Source organism: Etheostoma spectabile, chromosome 21, assembly GCF_008692095.1.
Source record: "Etheostoma spectabile isolate EspeVRDwgs_2016 chromosome 21, UIUC_Espe_1.0, whole genome shotgun sequence".
NCBI lineage: Eukaryota > Metazoa > Chordata > Actinopteri > Perciformes > Percidae > Etheostoma > Etheostoma spectabile.
Window position 1 is genome coordinate 17,184,222 of NC_045753.1, and position 18,490 is coordinate 17,202,711.

General features: G+C 39.1%; 2 protein-coding genes across 3 annotated transcripts in view; one reads left to right on the plus strand and one right to left on the minus strand.

The window, feature by feature from the left end:
• Window positions 1–5,543, minus strand: part of LOC116671183 (vinculin) — a 28,878-nt gene extending 23,335 nt beyond the window's left edge. Inside the window, exon 1 of one of the 2 annotated variants that reach the window (XM_032502200.1) lies at window positions 5,172–5,543. In XM_032502200.1, the coding sequence (XP_032358091.1) occupies window positions 5,172–5,339 (168 nt within the window). In that variant the 5' untranslated portion in view covers window positions 5,340–5,543. The remainder of the gene's footprint in view (window positions 1–5,171) is intronic. The other variant, XM_032502201.1, reaches the window with a different exon arrangement.
• Window positions 5,544–10,922: 5,379 nt separating this feature from the next.
• On the plus strand, window positions 10,923–17,124 carry LOC116671633 (C1q-related factor). The gene is made up of 2 exons (XM_032502981.1): window positions 10,923–11,856; window positions 14,763–17,124. Exons 1-2 carry the CDS (start codon window positions 11,209–11,211, stop codon window positions 14,940–14,942), a joined length of 828 nt encoding a protein of 275 aa, XP_032358872.1. The 5' UTR covers window positions 10,923–11,208; the 3' UTR covers window positions 14,943–17,124.
• The last annotated feature ends 1,366 nt before the right edge of the window (window positions 17,125–18,490 follow it).

The window sequence follows — 18,490 nt, forward strand, 5'->3', positions numbered from 1 at the left end:
GTGTCTTGAGATAACTCTTGTTATGATCTGATACTATTACTAAATTTGATTGAAGTAAAACATTTGACTGTGACGTGCACAGCAAAATAATTTTACTTAGAATGTTTTCAGATTAAAGGTTTGACAGATATGAGACTAAACTAGAATAGGGATGCACAATCCAACTTTTTTAGTCCCCAGTCTGAAACCGATACCTGGGCTTTGAGTATTGGCCGATCCGGAGTACTGATCTGATACCAGTCTATATGACTCACTGCGTGGAAGTGACTGGGATCATTCTTCATGTTTAAGGCAACGTCAGGCCTGCCTTAAACGTTGCTTTCCTAACTTTGTAAAACAAAGTGTAACAAATAAATACACAGATATTCTTATTCACCACGAGAATTGTTCATTCAAAGAATCAGCTCAACCCCCCTATGAGCAGGGATGCATTCCTGCTTGCTGGGAATTCTTCACATTCCCCACATTCATCTTTAATTGAGGTCTGGTTCATTGTCTCAATAGATGCTGAGCACTAGTGATGGATCTTCGTTAGGCCTCAGTTTGTCATTTGACTCACAGTGGTTTGTAGTCATGCTATACTTTAAATAATGTGTCAGTTTATATCATCTGGAATAACAAGATTAGGCCCTTCCAAATTAATACATTTAAAGGTCTACACATTTATCACAGTGAGTACACCAGGTCTTCTTAGACACACTTTGGCATCCAAGAGTATCAAAAAGCTTAACTTCTTTGTCTGTGTCTGGCAACCATGCGAATATGTAATTTGTAACCCAATCATATTTTCAGGTCTCTCAAAATCCACCTTGATTAACTGTGTTTAATCTTCTGTCGTAAGACATTTTAAAGAGAATTCATGAGGGAGCAACATGTGGTTTTCTGGGCGACAGACAATGAGATGAATATCTTTTCTTTGGCACAGCCCCACCCTGAGAATCTCTAAAGAAATGCAATTAGACAGCTTCAAGCCTTTCCTTTCCAAGGATGATCATTTACTCTATAGTCATTTAAACTGAGTGACTGAGCAACAGCTGAAAATACTACAAATCAAGACTATGAAAAAACCAAAAGATAGGAAACACACACACACACACACACACACACACACACACACACACACACACACACACACACACACACACACACACACACACACACACACACACACACACACACACACACACACACACACACACACACACACACACACACACACACACACACACACACACACACACACACACACACACACACACACACACACACACAGTTAATTCTTGATCTTTGCAATGTATGACTAATGGGATTAAAACCAAAAGAAATTATATCTGATTATTAACTTCAATGACATCATAATACTGTCCATGTTTTAGTGTTTCTACAACAACTGGAAAAAAATACAGGCCTACTCATTCATGCCACTGTTGGAAACATCTGATCACAATTCAGAATGTCCACAAAGCCTGAATCATTTCAACCCATGAGAGTTGAGGTTGAACAAGACATTTTCATGTGGAAATGCTAACAAGCGCGGCATTCATGTTGGCAACAATGTAAATGTTTCAATATTTAAAGTCACATTTATTGATTTCTTTTGCCACTTTGGGGCATAGAGGAACTTTTAAAACAAGCTAACACAAACCCATCTCTAACATATCATCTTCTAACATCACAGGCTACCTAATGTGTAGCAAACATTTGTCTTTTTACAGATGAATGTTAGTCCAATATTTACTCTCCTTTCAGGTCCTTTTCATTGCTCTTCTTTAGTTGCTAAATAATATTCTTTTTTCTTCACTAGCTAGCGGCTGGTACCGAGCAGAAAGCACACAATCAGATCTTTTTTGCTGAAAACAGCTAGGTTCTCATATTTTGAAATTGGGTAATAACATGGGTACACACATCTAATAAGAGTGTAAGCCCCAAAAAACAAAGTAAAAGAGGCTATAATGTGTGGCCATGTTAACTCAGTTGGTAGAGCAGTCATGTCTCTTCTCTTTCCCCTTTCATGTGTCCAAAAACTAATCTTTAAAAAAAAAAAAAGATTATATATAAAAAAGCAGCAGAGTTGGCTGTTAAGGCTGCGTTCACAAGGCCTGCATTGTCCGTCCGACAATCCAGCAAAAACGCAGGTCTTTCCATTAATTGCACTCCAAAAAACACAGCGGGCCTGCGGCGAAAACTTGAGGCTGACTTACCTTTTGTAAAAGAACAACCCTACATCACGCTGCGGAGGAAAATCATTTAACTGACATGAGCTATGGTTTGAGCTGGTGTGAAAACCCCGTACTGTAAACAGGAAACATCACTGCCTCTATCGCTGCCACAAGAAAGTTTTAAAACACTATGAGGGTAAAAACGGAACACAACCAATCAACAGCCCTGGAGTTTGTGTAATAGCTGAACATTTCCTGCGACAACAAAGCACTCGCTGTGTGTCACTTGTCTCTTTTCTTTCTCTCTCCCTCTCCTGTGAAATAAAGTTGCCTTCAAGTGCAGTCGGAAACGTTGAGATCTATAAACAATTTGACAGAAAACATTAATTGTGAAATACAAAGTTTGCTTGTACTTTGTTGGGCGGTTTAAGAACATAACAGGACATCATACAAATAAGCAGTTTCATTGACACCACCATTGTAAATAGAGTATATAGCAATGTTTTGATGATTTCAACTATGTTTTACTGTGCTCACTTTAACTTTGCAGTAGTAGCACGTATCTAAAAAAATAAGGGAAGTGGTAGGTCTGATTTTTCTTCTTTACCAAGTATTATAACTCTTTTAAATGACAGACTAGTACATGTATCTTTAATGACCTTTAACAACCCTGATTTGAATTGTTTTAATTTTTCCATGCAGATCACTGCACTATTAGTAGTTACATTTGATTACAAAATCCAATAATTGGTTATGGTATAATTAACATCTGTTCAAGTCAAAAGTTTTAAATTTGTGCAATCAAAATTGTTAATGAAAATTGTAAAACAAAAAATGTTTTATGACCTGTTATCCAAGGTATTACTGCAGTATGATTTGGTAGAGAGTGTCTTCTGTCAACAAATGATGTCAAAAATAAACATAACACCCCATCTAAACGCCTCTCTCAAAATGCCTCTTAGAGGAAGGAAGTCGTGTGGCTGTTGACACAATGGGGTATACTTTTATAGAGTTTTTTTTAATTGAAAATTATTTAAATTTAACAAAATATTAACGTTTTACGTTTAGTAGGTAAGTACTTAAATATATAATAAAACCCTACACTACAGAGAAAGAGTGATATTTTTACGTCTATTTTGGAGCAACAGAGGAAAAATATTTCAGTTGACAGATTAAGTGTAAATGAAATTAAGAACCCAAATTTGCGTTCTAATCTGATCCGATTGCATAGGATACGGTTCCATAGTGGAACCAGGTTTCTGTACCCAACCCTACCTATAATTTGATGGTATTGAATAATAAAAAAAGGCATAGAATGAAGTCAACTAGTTTGAAATGGTTATGAACCATAAAACCTACTAAATAAACCGCAGGCTACTGGTAGGCAATCCCGCTAAACAGAATTCCTTTGCTGACAGGAGAGCAAAGAGCAATTATCCAAACATATCGCTCAACTGCCAGGGTGACAGAGAGAACAACACACATGAACCAAGTCTGCCTTAATTTCTATCTGCCAGCCCCCTCATATCTCCGTGCTTCCGTTGTAAGAACCCTTCCCTGTATTGGTTTGTGTTTCAGGTTAAAAATTTGAGGAAACAACATTTAACTTGGTACCACGCTATGTGGCTCTGAGGATCACCATTGTGGTCAAGTCGGTTTTGATTCTAAAAATATTAGAATCCACAGCTGCATCTTGTCAAGAGGCTTTCAGAACAGCCTGGAAATGCATAACTAATAGCTCTCAACACATTTCAATTGCTCTGTGTGGGTAAAAAAAAACATTATGGACACCAACCAGATATGATAATGTAAGAGCACTTCCCATAGAGTGAGTCAATATTATAGTTACTCTACCAAGGAAGTTTTATTTTTAGTTCAGTTTGTTTTTTGCTAGTTGCCAGGTTCTCTCAAAAATGTGTCAACAATTTGTTTAAATCTTGTGGTTTTAAGTTCTAGGTCATCAATGCATAAGCTTATGTAGTTATTGATGCACATTCTGTGTTTCTTCAGAATATATGACCAATGCTGTGAGTCAGCTATGGAAAAACATCACATTTTGAGGTGAGGATTTCTTTCTTTGCATAAATACCTACATTATTCACTACTGACTAACGTTTTTGTGCAATCACAGCTATCACAATGTACAACTTTAGTTGACAGCTATCAAATTACAGTATGTGAAAACAGTAAATACATTTTTTGCAGAAGGACTATAGCGAGATTCCTTATCAGATCACACAGTCTGATGAGTCACAACACCAGAGCCACTTGCAAATTATCAATGTTGACACTTGTGCAGCATTGGTGGAAGTATGACAGTGCTTACTAATTCCATTTCGTACCTTTATATAAAGCTGATTCTGATTTAGCAGAGCATTGACAGCTGGCAAAGGATATTTATGACATGCATCAATAATCAATCATTTCTCTAACTGTCACATGCAGCAGTGTTGTATATGTACATCTTTTGGGAAGTTTTGGTTGCAAAATACATCTATTGCAATAAACTGTCCCAATGAGGTTTGAACAGGGTTCCTGAAAACAAATATTCTGTATTTGAGGTTCATACATATTTTTATTCACAGCTATATTCTATATTCACTATTACTAGTGCAGCCGTCCTTCAAATGAACTGAATTTAAAATAAACAGGAATTCCATGGAGCCTGCTCCACTACCTGGCTCATACCAGCAGGCTGCAGTGCCTACGTCAACACATGGCAGTCAGATGAAGAGGCAGGGCATATTTTCAAGGGGAAAAGGGCGTCACTGCCCTTTGCCCCGAGTCAAACAACCTCAAGAAACTTTAATAGCATTGAAAAATCTTCTCTGCAATAAAACATATTAAGACAGAGCTAGCTAGTGTACCAGTGAGCGTTGTGTTTCAACGTTCAAATAAGTTAATTCGAAAGCAGACGGCGTGGGACAAAGAGCGACAGGTAGCCTACAACACCCGCCGAGTTCAGGCAGACTTTACCAGATACAGTTTACAAAAGGGGAGAAAGTTACTCACTCGAACAAGGTTGCTAACAGCCGCCTGCACGGCAGCCACCGGCGCCGTCAGATCTGGAATAGCTTTCCCGTCAACTTCACCTTCTTCGTGCATTATCACCAGATGGGATATCTGCTGAGCCACCGGCTCCAGGATACTTTCTATCGTCTTTGTGTGAAAAACCGGCATGGTGACAACTTTATAACACTATCCAAGAGAAAAACAAGTAAGTGTCCTACCACCTGAGGCAGTTGTCTCTCAAACTACCGCTACAAAAGTCTATAATACTCCCGACTGCTTTTTTCCAGATCAGTTCTCCCTCCGGTATGAAGACTACAACTACCCCTGTAAAACCATCAACGTGAAAAACTCCCAGCCAGAGAGTGAGCGCGAGCAACCTAAACGTCAACCAACGTTGTGCGCCCTCTTAACCAATCAACCAGCAAGAATGCAACTTCCTTGGCGTCTTATTGGTCAACAGGGGTGCCGCTCTGTGTCAACACCTCCCGCTTCCACACAGGCGAGTTTGCTAGAGATCCGAGGTGCTCCCTAAATTACGTAATAGATTCTCATGCCCTAAAAAGGGAAATACGTGTCTACTGTTTGTAAGGAGTAGATTCCAGCCGCTGTAAATTTACTAGCAAGACAAGCTCTGATTTTGGCACTTTCTGCTCAGCAATTGGAGGTGTGACTGATAGGAGATAAGATTGTAGACCTCAAAGAAAACAAACAGGACAGAACAGGATATTCCTAATAAGCTTCAAGTTGAAACTTCCAAATACATCCATAAAAGAGGATAATGAAGATATAATTATGAAATGCCCTTTCAGGGCTATTTTGTAACATGTAAACAGCACTGAATTATATGTTACAGTCCATATGAGCAATTCAATTAGTATCAAATGGAATTAAACAAAATGAAGAGGATGTGCAAGGATCAGTGAGACATCACAGCCCTAGAGACTGAATTCTCGTTTCACATATTATAGATAACAGCAACCTCACACAATAGTGTACGAACTCAGGATAGAGCTTTGTCAAGTCAACATGGCACATTGTTTCAATTCCTTCTCCGTCCCAACCTCCCACCCTGAAATAACAATATTTAAGGATTGAAAACCAACTGCCAAGCAAACCAGCTAAGGAATTCCCACAGAATCCCAAGAGGGACTGCAAGGCAGTGGCCCATTGCCTTAAAAGGAAGAGTCCATAAAGGAAGAATCAAGGAAGTTGCTCTGTTTGAACCCTTGTGTAAACATACAAGGGGCTGATACACTTTCCTTTTATAAAAGGGGATATTACATCAAATGTCAATGAAACATAATCACTTTGAAAAGATCAGGGGTTCTACACTATCTTGACTTTGTTGTTTGCTTGTGAATTATCTTCACCACACATACTTCATTTTGTCAACCCAACGAACTATTTGTATCTATGTATGTATACTATTTCAAGCCAAAACTAAAGTACCAAATGTAATTTCTCACACCGATATATCGTTTTTATGTCTACCCTGCTTTAAAAGCTTTGCTTTGATACAAAATTAACCAATAGACACTAGCACAAAATATATTCACCCTGCATCTACCAAAACTCAGATGAATGCACTATCCAGCTGAGTTCATCCTGAATATAGACATCAAAGATGGCCTGTTGCTTCCTAAACTCTCCAGTTACTGAAAAGGCCGCCCTGTGTGTCAGTGCTGGAATGTGAGCAAGGCTGCTCGTGATGGGAGGTCTACACCTTCCTTCACTGTATTGCTGATAAGTTCTCGTTGATGCATGGAAGATGTCCCGACAGTGCAACCCATGTATAACTCAACACCATACATCTTGAATTTGTTAAAAATACTGAGATAGACAATCTTGTTTCTAGGCTGCTTAATCAAACCACATCACAACCGAACGAGTTGTAAATGTTACTTAATGTGACAATCTGTTGACAGAATTCACCAAGTTTTTAATGTTTTAAAGGGTAAGGTTTTTCATCGTAACCCAGTTGTTTCTGACTGCTTTACTTCCTTTTTATCCTTTTTAATCTCTACAAGAGTGAGCAGCGTCATCCTCTGGTCAAAAGAAGTAAATGCAGTTAGTGAAATGGGGAAGGAGGAGAAAACAGCACAGTCACTTTTAAATATGTTCATCATACATTTTATTACCCTAAATAGATTTTGGCTGTCAGTCACTTCTCCATCTGCAGGAAGTTGTGAGAAATATCAGCTTAAAGGGCAAGGGAGTCAGCAGGGATTCACAGAGGCCACACATTGCTGTTACACTGATTTTTCTGACATTAAATGTTTGTGTTCAAGAGAGTTGCACTTCTGGCCAAACTCCAACACGTAATGTCACAGCAGGCGTGTTTCCTTTTAAAAGTGAATGTAGGACTCATCTGAATGGAGCTGCAGCCAAAAGTACATCATCTCTGAAAGATCCAACCATAGAGATGGGCAGCTTTATGAGCATTTTAGAGGACTGACTGAATGATGTATGAATAAACACTTTAAAAAAGTAAAAACATCAGCCTTTCTTATTAACTGTAACCATAAATGTTTCATTTTCATGATTTTAAGGTACCAGTATAAATTAGTTATCCTACAGTTGGCCTGTTATAGTGACATGATGAGTTGTATTGCACTTTTTGTCATTACACAGTCAACAAAACATGAATGTGGAAGCAAGCTCCTGACACTGCTTGGACTTGTAGAGGGCATTGTCTAATCCCTCCATAGGATTCCACTTTTAAATTAAAGACATAACAGGCTAAATAAATACTTGCCACCACTGTCTGTGACCTTCAATTCTTTCAACAAACTGTAGGAGACAATACAATGCAAATATGTCTCCTACAAAATATGCATGAATACTTTAATATTCTTTGCCATATCTGTTTTAGAGGAAACATAATTGTTGTCTGGATTTCACTTTTCCAAATTCAGATAACTGGACATTGCTATGCCAAAGACAGCGGAACCTGGGATATGTTTCCAACATGCCACATATTGTCAGGTTTAGGCTACTAAAACATGGCTAAATATTGAAAAAGTCAACACTGAGTTGAAGCATGATACAGGATCCCCAGTCTTCTGTAACTGAATAATAAAATTGACCATGGCTGAATTCCATTTAACAGTCTCATGAGCCCCTTGAATACACCAGAGCTATTGTTAATGTTATAAGTATCACCTGTGCTTATCCTCCTTCTACAATTCAAACTAGCTGCCCAAAAAAGGCCTTTTGTATAATGTCACAGGACTTCCTGCTTTCGACCCCAATGTTGTCTTTCAACCATTAAATTCAGTTTTGTTTATTCCAAAACACAATATTGTCTGACAGAACAAGCAACAAAAACAGGAACAGTTCAACATTTTGGTAAGTAGTCATTGAGTGGGATGATAATATTTATATTAATGTCATGTGTATGCATTAAATAAGGACTCGAAACCACTTTTCCTCTAGCACCACCATGAGGTCGACATTTGTGGTTTTCAGTGAAATGTCTTTATTGCATGAAATGCATTACACACGCATGCACCCCTCATGATGAAATGTAATTACTTTAGTGATCCCTTTTCATCTGGCACAATCTTCAATACTTTGATTTATGATTTACCAAAATACCTGCAAAACTGACATTCCCATAAGCTGTACTTTGTGTTTAGTGCTGATTAGCAAATATAAGCATGCTAACACCCCAAAACTAAGAGTTGCTTTAATGTTTTGCATGTTTAGCTCTCTCTATAGCTTTGGATCCACACACAGCGAGGGCAGAAGAGTGAGAGCAACACTCTAAGAAATATCTGTAAATTAACAGTTGTATGACTGTAAATTTCAACAGTAATTGTCCCTTGTACGTGGTTCACAGGTATATTTCTGTCAATTTACAATGTAACAGAAAGTATTATGTTTTTGTTTTTTTACCATTGACACAGTTGTTTTACTAAAAAAATACTGTTTTTTGATTACGGTAGAAAGTCCGGGCAATGAGCTGCCAGTACTTTTTCTGTTATTTTACGGATTTATTTCTTAGAGTGAAGGAATTGGATGCTGTGTGGAGCTGACATAATTTGTAATATGTTAAAAGGCCACATGTGGGCACTAAAGCACTTTACAGAGAAGGTGGACAGACAGAATACTGGATGTGGTCTGGTGTGGTTACTCCACCTTCACTCTTTTATTTTTGATTGAAATATTTTGATTGAAATGTCTTTGTCAATTTCTTTTTGTCAGTCCAATGTGTGTGTGTATGTATGTATATGTATATATATATAGATATATCTATATCTATATATCTATATCTATATTTATCTATATATATATATATAAAGTATTATATGTAGAATTTGCTAAATAAAACATTTAAGAAGATAAAATACCTTTTCTCTCGTATGTGGTCATCTCTCTGCTCTCTGATTTAGCGTATGTTGTCATCAGCTAAAGACTCAGCAAGAACGCACTGCTCGAGGTGTCTGACTCAGTACCATTGTCAGGTCCTGTGACAGCAGCAGCATCAAACACGTGGAGGAATACTCTCTGCTTATACTACTCACATGAAAATCTAGCACCTTTGGATGGTACCAACGTTTTCATTCCTACTGCAGCCACGTCTGTGTACTTGCTTCAATGTGACTTGGTTTGTTTTGTGGTTACGTCTGTTAATTATTTGAAGGTTGGTTATCTTCTGGGAGATTATGTACAAGGTTTCCTGTGTATAGTTGACAGATTAACATATTGTTCCTCACAGCACGCCACTATTCATATCCAAATTGGTTTTTTTTCTTCTTCTTCTGAATTGCACCCTTTAATACATTTTTTTGTACTAATAAAAATTAATGATTTGCAGTCAAAATGCTGTACAAAATCCTTTATGTGGATCAGTGAAGTTACTGCAAAATCACATACACAGCAAACAGTTTGGATACTGTCATGATGATCACCTTTGATTTCAGAAGTGGTGTAGGACTTGTTGCAATCAGTTTAATCGCCGGACTGCTTGTGTTTTAGTGAGGTTGGCTCAACCCTACGTCCCAGCAATTCATTTAGTGAGTAAAATCTTGTCATTACCAATAGAAAAAGAACCGAGTTTTACTTAGAAATTCTGAACTGTCCCATTGAAAGTTTGTCATTTTTGTGAAGGTCACGGCTTGACTGAACACTGATGCTTGGAATCATGCCAGTATACGTATAAGATCTCTTGCTAGGCAAGCAGGGAACATATAGACATTCAGACCATGATAAAACTCTCACATTAAACTAAGGAAACTATACCAGAAGAAATATACATCTATACTTGACCGCTGACAAATAGATGTCTCAAATGAGATCCTCTGGTACCTCTGGTAAATGCTTTCTTCCATGACTGCACAACACCATCTTAATGGCAATTGTTTAATATTATTGAAAGATGTAAAGAAAATGATCACAAGACTGAAGTACATACATTTCAGTAGTAGTAGTACATGAGTGGTCTTTCCATAAATGTTGATCCTGCTCATCTAAGCAAACTTCCCTCAAAACCTCAAATTCTTTATCCATCTCAATTTTCATCATCCAATGAACTGATGGTTTATGATGCTCTATGCTCTATATATCACACTCCTTCCTTACGACCACCCTCCCTGTCTTCTCACATCTGCCGGTAGGAAAGTGCCCTCCTCAGCCCTGACTCAGATTGTTAGTGAGTGCATGTTGCTCACTCTCTCCTCCCCTTGCTTCTTTTCTTTTTTTTCTCTCTCAAGCTGTCTTACTCTCTCCCTCCTCCTCTGCACTTACTCTCTCTCCTCACTCTCTCAATCGTTCTCTCCTTTTGATCACTTCGGTCCCTTGCTCCTCTCCCTCTCCCTTTCTCCTAGACGGTTCTGTCACTCACTCACACACTTAAACCAGCTCTCCCTGGGCACCATCTCCACCATTGAAGATCCTCATTGTGTCTACGTTTTGCCAGGTGGAAGCACTACTCACAGTCACCATTTCCACCCCGGAGAGTTCCACACTGGCTGCACAGCCCCTTCCCCGGCTGAGCATCGGGCGGAAGACCCTGGTGGCAGCTGCTGTGGGGGTCATGCTGGTCTTGGTTCTGGTGGTCCTCATTCCTGTGCTGGTCAGCTCCGTTGGCACAGGTGGCATAGATGACAGCGCGAGCCACTACGAGATGCTGGGTACCTGCCGCATGGTCTGTGACCCCTTCCCCAGCACGGGCACGTCGGATACAGGTGTGCACGCAGGAACAGATGCAGCAACCACAGGCCTACAGGTGAACAACAATGCAGATCTGAGTGATCATAGCATTGGCCCACCTCTGCCTACTTACAGTGCTCATGGCCCACAAGGCAGACTAGGACGTCCAGGCAAGCCCGGACCCCCAGGACCACCTGGAGAGCCAGGCCCACCAGGACCTAAGGGTCCACCAGGAGATGGTGTGGACATTGTACGGACAGGGATTCTAGGTTTAGGTGGTAGAGGGGCAGTCAGTACAACTACATACAGCACCATGCCTCGGGTGGCATTTTATGCAGGACTACGAAACCCCCAAGAAGGTTACGATATTCTGCGATTTGATGACGTGGTGACTAATATTGGTGGTAACTATGAAGGCACAACGGGCAAGTTCACCTGTAAGATTCCTGGCACTTACTTTTTCATCTACAATGTGCTGATGAGGGGAGGAGATGGCACCAGCATGTGGGCTGACCTGATCAAGAATAGTCTGGTGGGTAACCCTTTTAAATGCTCAGGCACCTTCTCAAAACACTTCTAATGTTTAATAGTTCATGTTGACTTAAAAAAAAAAATTACATACACATAGTATAATTATTACCATGAGTTAAGAATCCTGAATCATACACTCGAATGAACCTGTATCCAAATTGCTCAGGGAAGAGTGTAACCAGTGTGGTTGTAGTCTAAATTGAGTAGTGATGCATTCATGTGGATAGTGATGTTAGATCTGACTTAGGCTAGTGTTATAGTCCAAGATAATGACAATGCACAGTGGCATGCTGCCCGATTGTGTATCTGTGCATATTACACATCCAGTGATGTACATGTTGAAGTGAGTGGAAGAAGTGCAGCGCTATCTCAACTCTGCACACATCAAAACACAGCCTGGGGTAGTGGCTAGTTCAAAGCTGGTGCCCTTTGAAATACAACAAACTTCACGGAACCATGATGTGCCACACTAGTGTGGGTTATCAGACTGCCTGTTAGGCTCAGGCGTTTCAATATCGAATCATGACATTTTCTATACTCATGGATAGTGTTGTAATGTCTTTAAAGCCCCAGGTGATGACATTGATTAAACACCATGTAAATCTGAGACTAGACATTTTCCTACAAACATCTCTGCCAGGCAGATAGTACAGAGAGTGGAGACATTAACACCTGCACATTGTAATGTAATCCAGTGAAATGGCCACACAGTTATTGCCATATTAGTGAATCTAATGGAGACCATTTTTTGTGGAGACTGTTTCATATAACTGTGGGTTCAACTCTGTGGCCATTTCGTCTGTGTTTTACTAGGTTGCATAGCGAGATATCACACACTAAACACATGTTGCTGTCATACTGAACTGCAATATACTGTAAGATATTTGTCTTATGTTGTCCTAAAAGAATAAAATAACGCACAGTGCAATACAACACCACATTAGACAGAATACTGAAGGTCCAGTGTTCATGTTACCCCCCACTCCTTTTCTGCATGTTGGTACACTATATCACATACATCAGGATACCCAAACCCACACATATTTAAATTCTTACCACAAATACTTTAATTGTATTCTCTTACATTGTCTCAATTTTAAAATGGGGCAGTAAAAAGTTAATATGAAAGTAACGTAAAGTGAGTATTATATTTAGAGTCCATAAAACCTGCTTATTTTTGACTTAAACAAAAGAAAAAGTGATGCTTACAGTGTGGAAGAATTGTTAGCTGGATATTTGAAAAAGAATGATTCACCTGTTGGCTGACTATCACTTTGTAAAGACTTCCTTCAGCTACTTCCCCCGGCTTTTTTTCAAGGGCAATGACACTGTAAATACTGTGCAATGTCGTCTATCACATTTCATACATAAAGCTACATTTACCTAGCATAATTGAAAAAAGTGTATTATCTATTACAGTCTTATGCAACTATGAGCTCCAAGATATCTAACCATAGGATGAAAATGAATTCCTATGAATTAAAGTATTACTAAACGTTCTGACAAATCACATTACACTTTATCAGGGTGGATACTGAGTTACAACGCACAAACAAATACATAGTCTCTATGTGGATAATGAGGATCAATTAAAAACTAAAAAGTCATGTAAACATGGCTTCAGGCAAACATGCAAACTAACTACACTTACTGTTTAGTTCACCTACACAATGATACAACTGAATGTGTGTTATTCACAGTCCAAATGGAAAAGTAGAACAACAATATGTATTAATTATGTCTTTAATTGGTCCAAGAGGGGCAAAGCGTTGTCAGGATACTTTAGCCACTACTATGCAAGTCTCTGGTTAAAATCACTACATTTCTCACACAAACTACAGACAATATTTTTGCATTTAAGACACAAAATGATTTAAAATTTTTGGTCAGTGTCTTTTTGTCAGAGGTGGACATTATGCTGCTTCAATAGCGTGGAGGGTGGACACAGGGAGGGAAAGGAGTCCTGGCTCTAATGCCTTCAGGTCTCACAAATCCAACATCTTGGCGTCATCTGTAGCTCAAATTCTCTTCTCAGACCCTGCAGGCTCTTGATATATGCTTTTGTTCTGCATTGGCACCAATTAGGACTCCACATTCCTATTTTGGTTCTAACTTAGTTTAGATCTTTTTGCCAGAATCTGGTTGAAGTATGGATGACACGGTTGCAGCGTAACGGCCAACATGGCAACCAAGATCATTACACATTAGCAAAAGCTTAGAGGGGATAACTGTACATAAAGAAACTTCCCCAAGTTTCCCTTTTTACACACACATGAAGAAGAGATTTGGGTGTTATGCTGTATATCTAACACCCTCAGTAATTACCCTGTGCTGACACGATGACACTTCTATTTGGGATAAACATGGCATTATCAGTGGTCCTCCCAGTAAAAGGTGGATCTAAGAGTTGAACATGACGTAAAGGTAGAGTATATGCAGCGCCATCCTTCCTCAGAGGCAGACTGACTCAAGCTCGACCCTTTCAGTTGAGTCATGAGAGAAAAACAAGATATTCACCACAGGGGACACACTTTACACAATCTCTCAAATTCAGTTCACACGTCTTGCAAATATGCTTTTCTTAAAATAAGATTGTTAGTCAACCTACACATGGAAAATAAGTGTGGTCGCATGTCAGCCAGTAAATCAGCAAGTCATTTGTTTGTGTGCGTCAAAATATTTATTTCAATATCATCATCTATTGTACTTCAGTAGTGTCATCTTACTATTATTTCAGCCTAGTAAATAACAATTTGTAATAATTATTTTAGCATTTTATTTCTGATACTTGACTGCATTTTGCTAACATAGAGTCAATGAAACAATTCTTCATTGTTATCTTTTCCTCAGCATTTTACATTTCTTCACCTCCTCTCTACTTGTATTTGTGTGCATGTCATATTCCAGGTTAGGGCCAGCGCCATTGCCCAAGACCAGGATCAGAGTTATGACTACGCCAGCAACAGTGTCATCCTTCATTTGGATGCAGGCGATGAGGTTTTCATAAAATTGGATGGGGGAAAGGCCCACGGGGGCAACAGCAACAAATATAGCACATTCTCAGGGTTCATCCTCTACGCCGACTGAAGACTGAAGTCGAGACAGGACGTGGGCTCAGAGGTGAAAGGTCACAGCCAGAAGTGTTCACTTCCTGACTTTAACTTGGCTCTCGCAGTAAGGATAATGTTGCCCATAGCCACTGATCCACAGTCAGATTGTTTTTGCAGCTGTTTAAGCATTGATACAGTGACTAAGGCTGTGGATCTGTGGTTATCTGTAACTGTGTACTTTCTCATCCATATGTTCCGTTGTATACAGGGTGCCTATGCTGCTATTCTAAAGGACGTAAGCAACTAAACAGTGACAGTGATGTCAAGTGTCATGCTGAGGTGCAGTAACAATTCTGACAGTGAAGAAGGTTCACCATCATTTTTGAGCTGTCATTTCAATGTTAAGTCTGGAAATCTAGTCAGTCAGTCATGGTGACTGCAGTATTTGTAAATGTGCTGTTCAAATTTATGTTAAAATTATGTTTTCTCACGTATGATAAAATGTGCTTCAATGACAGAAGAAATAAATTCTATCCCTAAAATTGCTAATTTGTCAAATATTGGGCGCCAAAATGAGATTATGCTTGTTGTTCTGAATGGCAGTGTCACAAACTGTATTGTGTCTTAGTGTGATAATTTTTTAAAAAGCCCATTCATTTTTGCATATTATTAGTGTATAAACTGTAAATTTGATATTTAATCGTGATGTCTGAACAAAATCAAAGTAGTGTACATACACCATATTGTGTGTCTATTAAAGAACATATCTGTAGATTGATAGTACAATTATATCACATAATGTGCTGTAAATATTTATTTGAATTATGCATGCAACAACTGTCAAAAATGTTCTGTGTGTTTCCACTAAAGATAAAAAGATAACAGTGACTTAAAACAACCTTTAAATCGCTGGGTGTGGGCTTAAGGAACAACTATTCCTGTTGCGTTGACTTTTAGTCCATAATTTTTCATTAAAAAATGTTTTTTTTTGCATCTTCTCACACCTTATGTGGTTAATGTCACTCTCGTAATCTATTTCTTGATCAGCTGTTCTGATCTCTAATTTTCCAGTGAAACCAGCCTTTAGTCCTGTAAATGTTAGCCTACACACGAGAGCCACGCAAGCGTCGGGACAGGCAATCAACACAGAGATGATCACTGAGGGAAAGGGGAGAAGAAATCACAGCTGTGTTAAATGCCAAATGAAGCGGGAGATGATTATGTTTCACAATCAAAGGAGAGATGTGTGTTTTCCTCTAAAGTGTGTGGAGATTTAGCGCGAAAAAGTCAGGGGACGGATGTTAACATATCATGACAAAGCTTAGATCAGTGTCTGAAAGTAATCAAGGGCAAATTAGGCTCTGCTGTGACGGCAACACAAGTGTCAGAGACATGAAAATAGCTTCCAGGCATAAACTGTAAAAACCAATATATTTTTCTGTTTTCTTAAAAGCTCACTTTGATATTCTGAAATTCTTTGGACATAGTTTGCCTTTGACATGGGCCTTGTAGGGTCTAAAACTGTCTCTTATTTAGTTTGAAATACAAAGTTAAGAGTTTAAGCACGAAGGTTTCAGGGGTGTCAAGAAATGTAAACTGTTAAACTGCACTATATACTTATTCACATATGCAAATACAAGTGAATACCTTCCCAGTGTTACCGCTCAAGCTCAACTGAATATAACATTTGTTTGAGCTATAAACTGGTTTAATTGTATACAGCTGATTAAAATGATGAGACTAGATTGCCACACTGTGTAGCACTGTGTAGTGTAGAGCACCCTGTTGTCTGTTTAACTGCTTTTTAACTCTGGTCTTAACTTAAGCTTGTCTTAACAGCAGAATTCCTCCAGACACAATTAAGACTGAAGTTCCGTGCCTAAGCAGAGGTCACCCAAGCCAGGGGGCAGCTGAGCACTAGTGCAGGCTGTTTTCTCCTTGCAGGGTCCATGAGCACATCATCAAATTAGAGACTTCATGTCACAATGTCAAAGACAAATGCCCCAGGTCTGCGAGAAACAGCTTTCACTGCTGAAACCCTCAGAACTAAACATTGCCCGAGAGTCTGCAACATCTGTACTTTCCTGAAGCCCTCGGGGTGAAAACAAAACAAATGCACCAAAAACATTCTCATCCAAAAACGCTTAAGAGACAAGAAGTTCAACAGCATTTATTATTTCAAAATGTGTGAGTGAAAAGAGTCAAATAAAGCAGCGGAATACATTTGTTTTTTTCATTTTCCCAAAGAAGGACTTTAGCTGTGCCATCATGTCAGCAAATAATACTTTTGATTGCATCATGTTGCATAAATAAAAAATGAACCCCCAATTTAGCCATCCACAAATCATTTTAGGAGACATTTATCAAGGTCAGAGTCATAACGAAAACAGGGGTGAGCCTAAAACCATCTGTGGAAGCCTCTGCGTAAAATGTAGAGAAATTCTCTTGGCAGGCACCGTCTTTTCCTCATCCTGCACAAAGGGGTGATCCCTTACTCAAGCTATTGTGCTTATGTAAGCGACACAAACCCCCTCCTTGGGGTAGTTTAGTTTTGATGGTGACATTAGCTGAACAACCAACCCAACAGGACACTATGGAGCTGTTGTCTTAATCTGAGATGAAACAGCATCTGGAATATACGTGACCCTTGAACCGATAACATATATTTCATCTCATATCCTCCCTGACTTTATTCAGGCCCAAGGTTTGAAGATGAGTGTTCCTCCGAGAAGTGCTAAGCGGCTTTTTGTTGACGTAAGCTTCATCTCTTGGACTCGGCTGTGGGGATATTTTGAGATTTTCTACTGTACCTCCTTTCATCATGTAGCTATAAGTAGAAGGATTTGAAAGATTATGTCTATGCGAGCTTGTTTTAATTTAGGTAATCTCCAGTGTATGCAAACAAAACTGACGGAAAATTTGATTCATTCACTCCCGCCCATTCCCCATCAGTAAACTGAGATGGCTTCAGTTTGACATTTGCAGGGGCCAATTGATGAGGTGTAAGGCTTATCGGGCTACTGCAGTGCATGTTTGTGGGTCCATGTGCGAATGTTTGGGTCAGTGTACGGGTCAGCGTGCATGTGTGTCCCTGCATGTGTCTTCAGTTTCACTGAGACAGGAGAATGCTAGGCTTGGAGAGAGTACCTCTTCTGAAATGTCTAAAGTGACATTAATAAGCCCTTGGTGTTGTTATCTTTAGCGTCCCCCACTTAACTCACCAGGGGAGATGCAAATTAGAGATAGATGCTTTAATTGTCAAGCTAAATTGCCATTGTTGCTCATGTACCCTTCATCCCGACAAATGTACAGCCTTTCTCCACACTAAGACACACAAATGGTTTTACTCCTGTGGGCGGGCACCTAAGAAGATGTTTACTTCAATTTTAACACAAAGACTAGAACTAGGCAGCACAAATTGCCAAACGTCAGTTATTTTAGTATGTTTGGCATGGCACAAACAGCAAGTACACATTAGAAAACCCAAAAGAAAAACGAATAAGCATCTACACATGCTCAAAATGATAATGCTAACATTATAATGTTGTAATATTTAACATGTTCACCATCTTAGTTTAGAGTCAT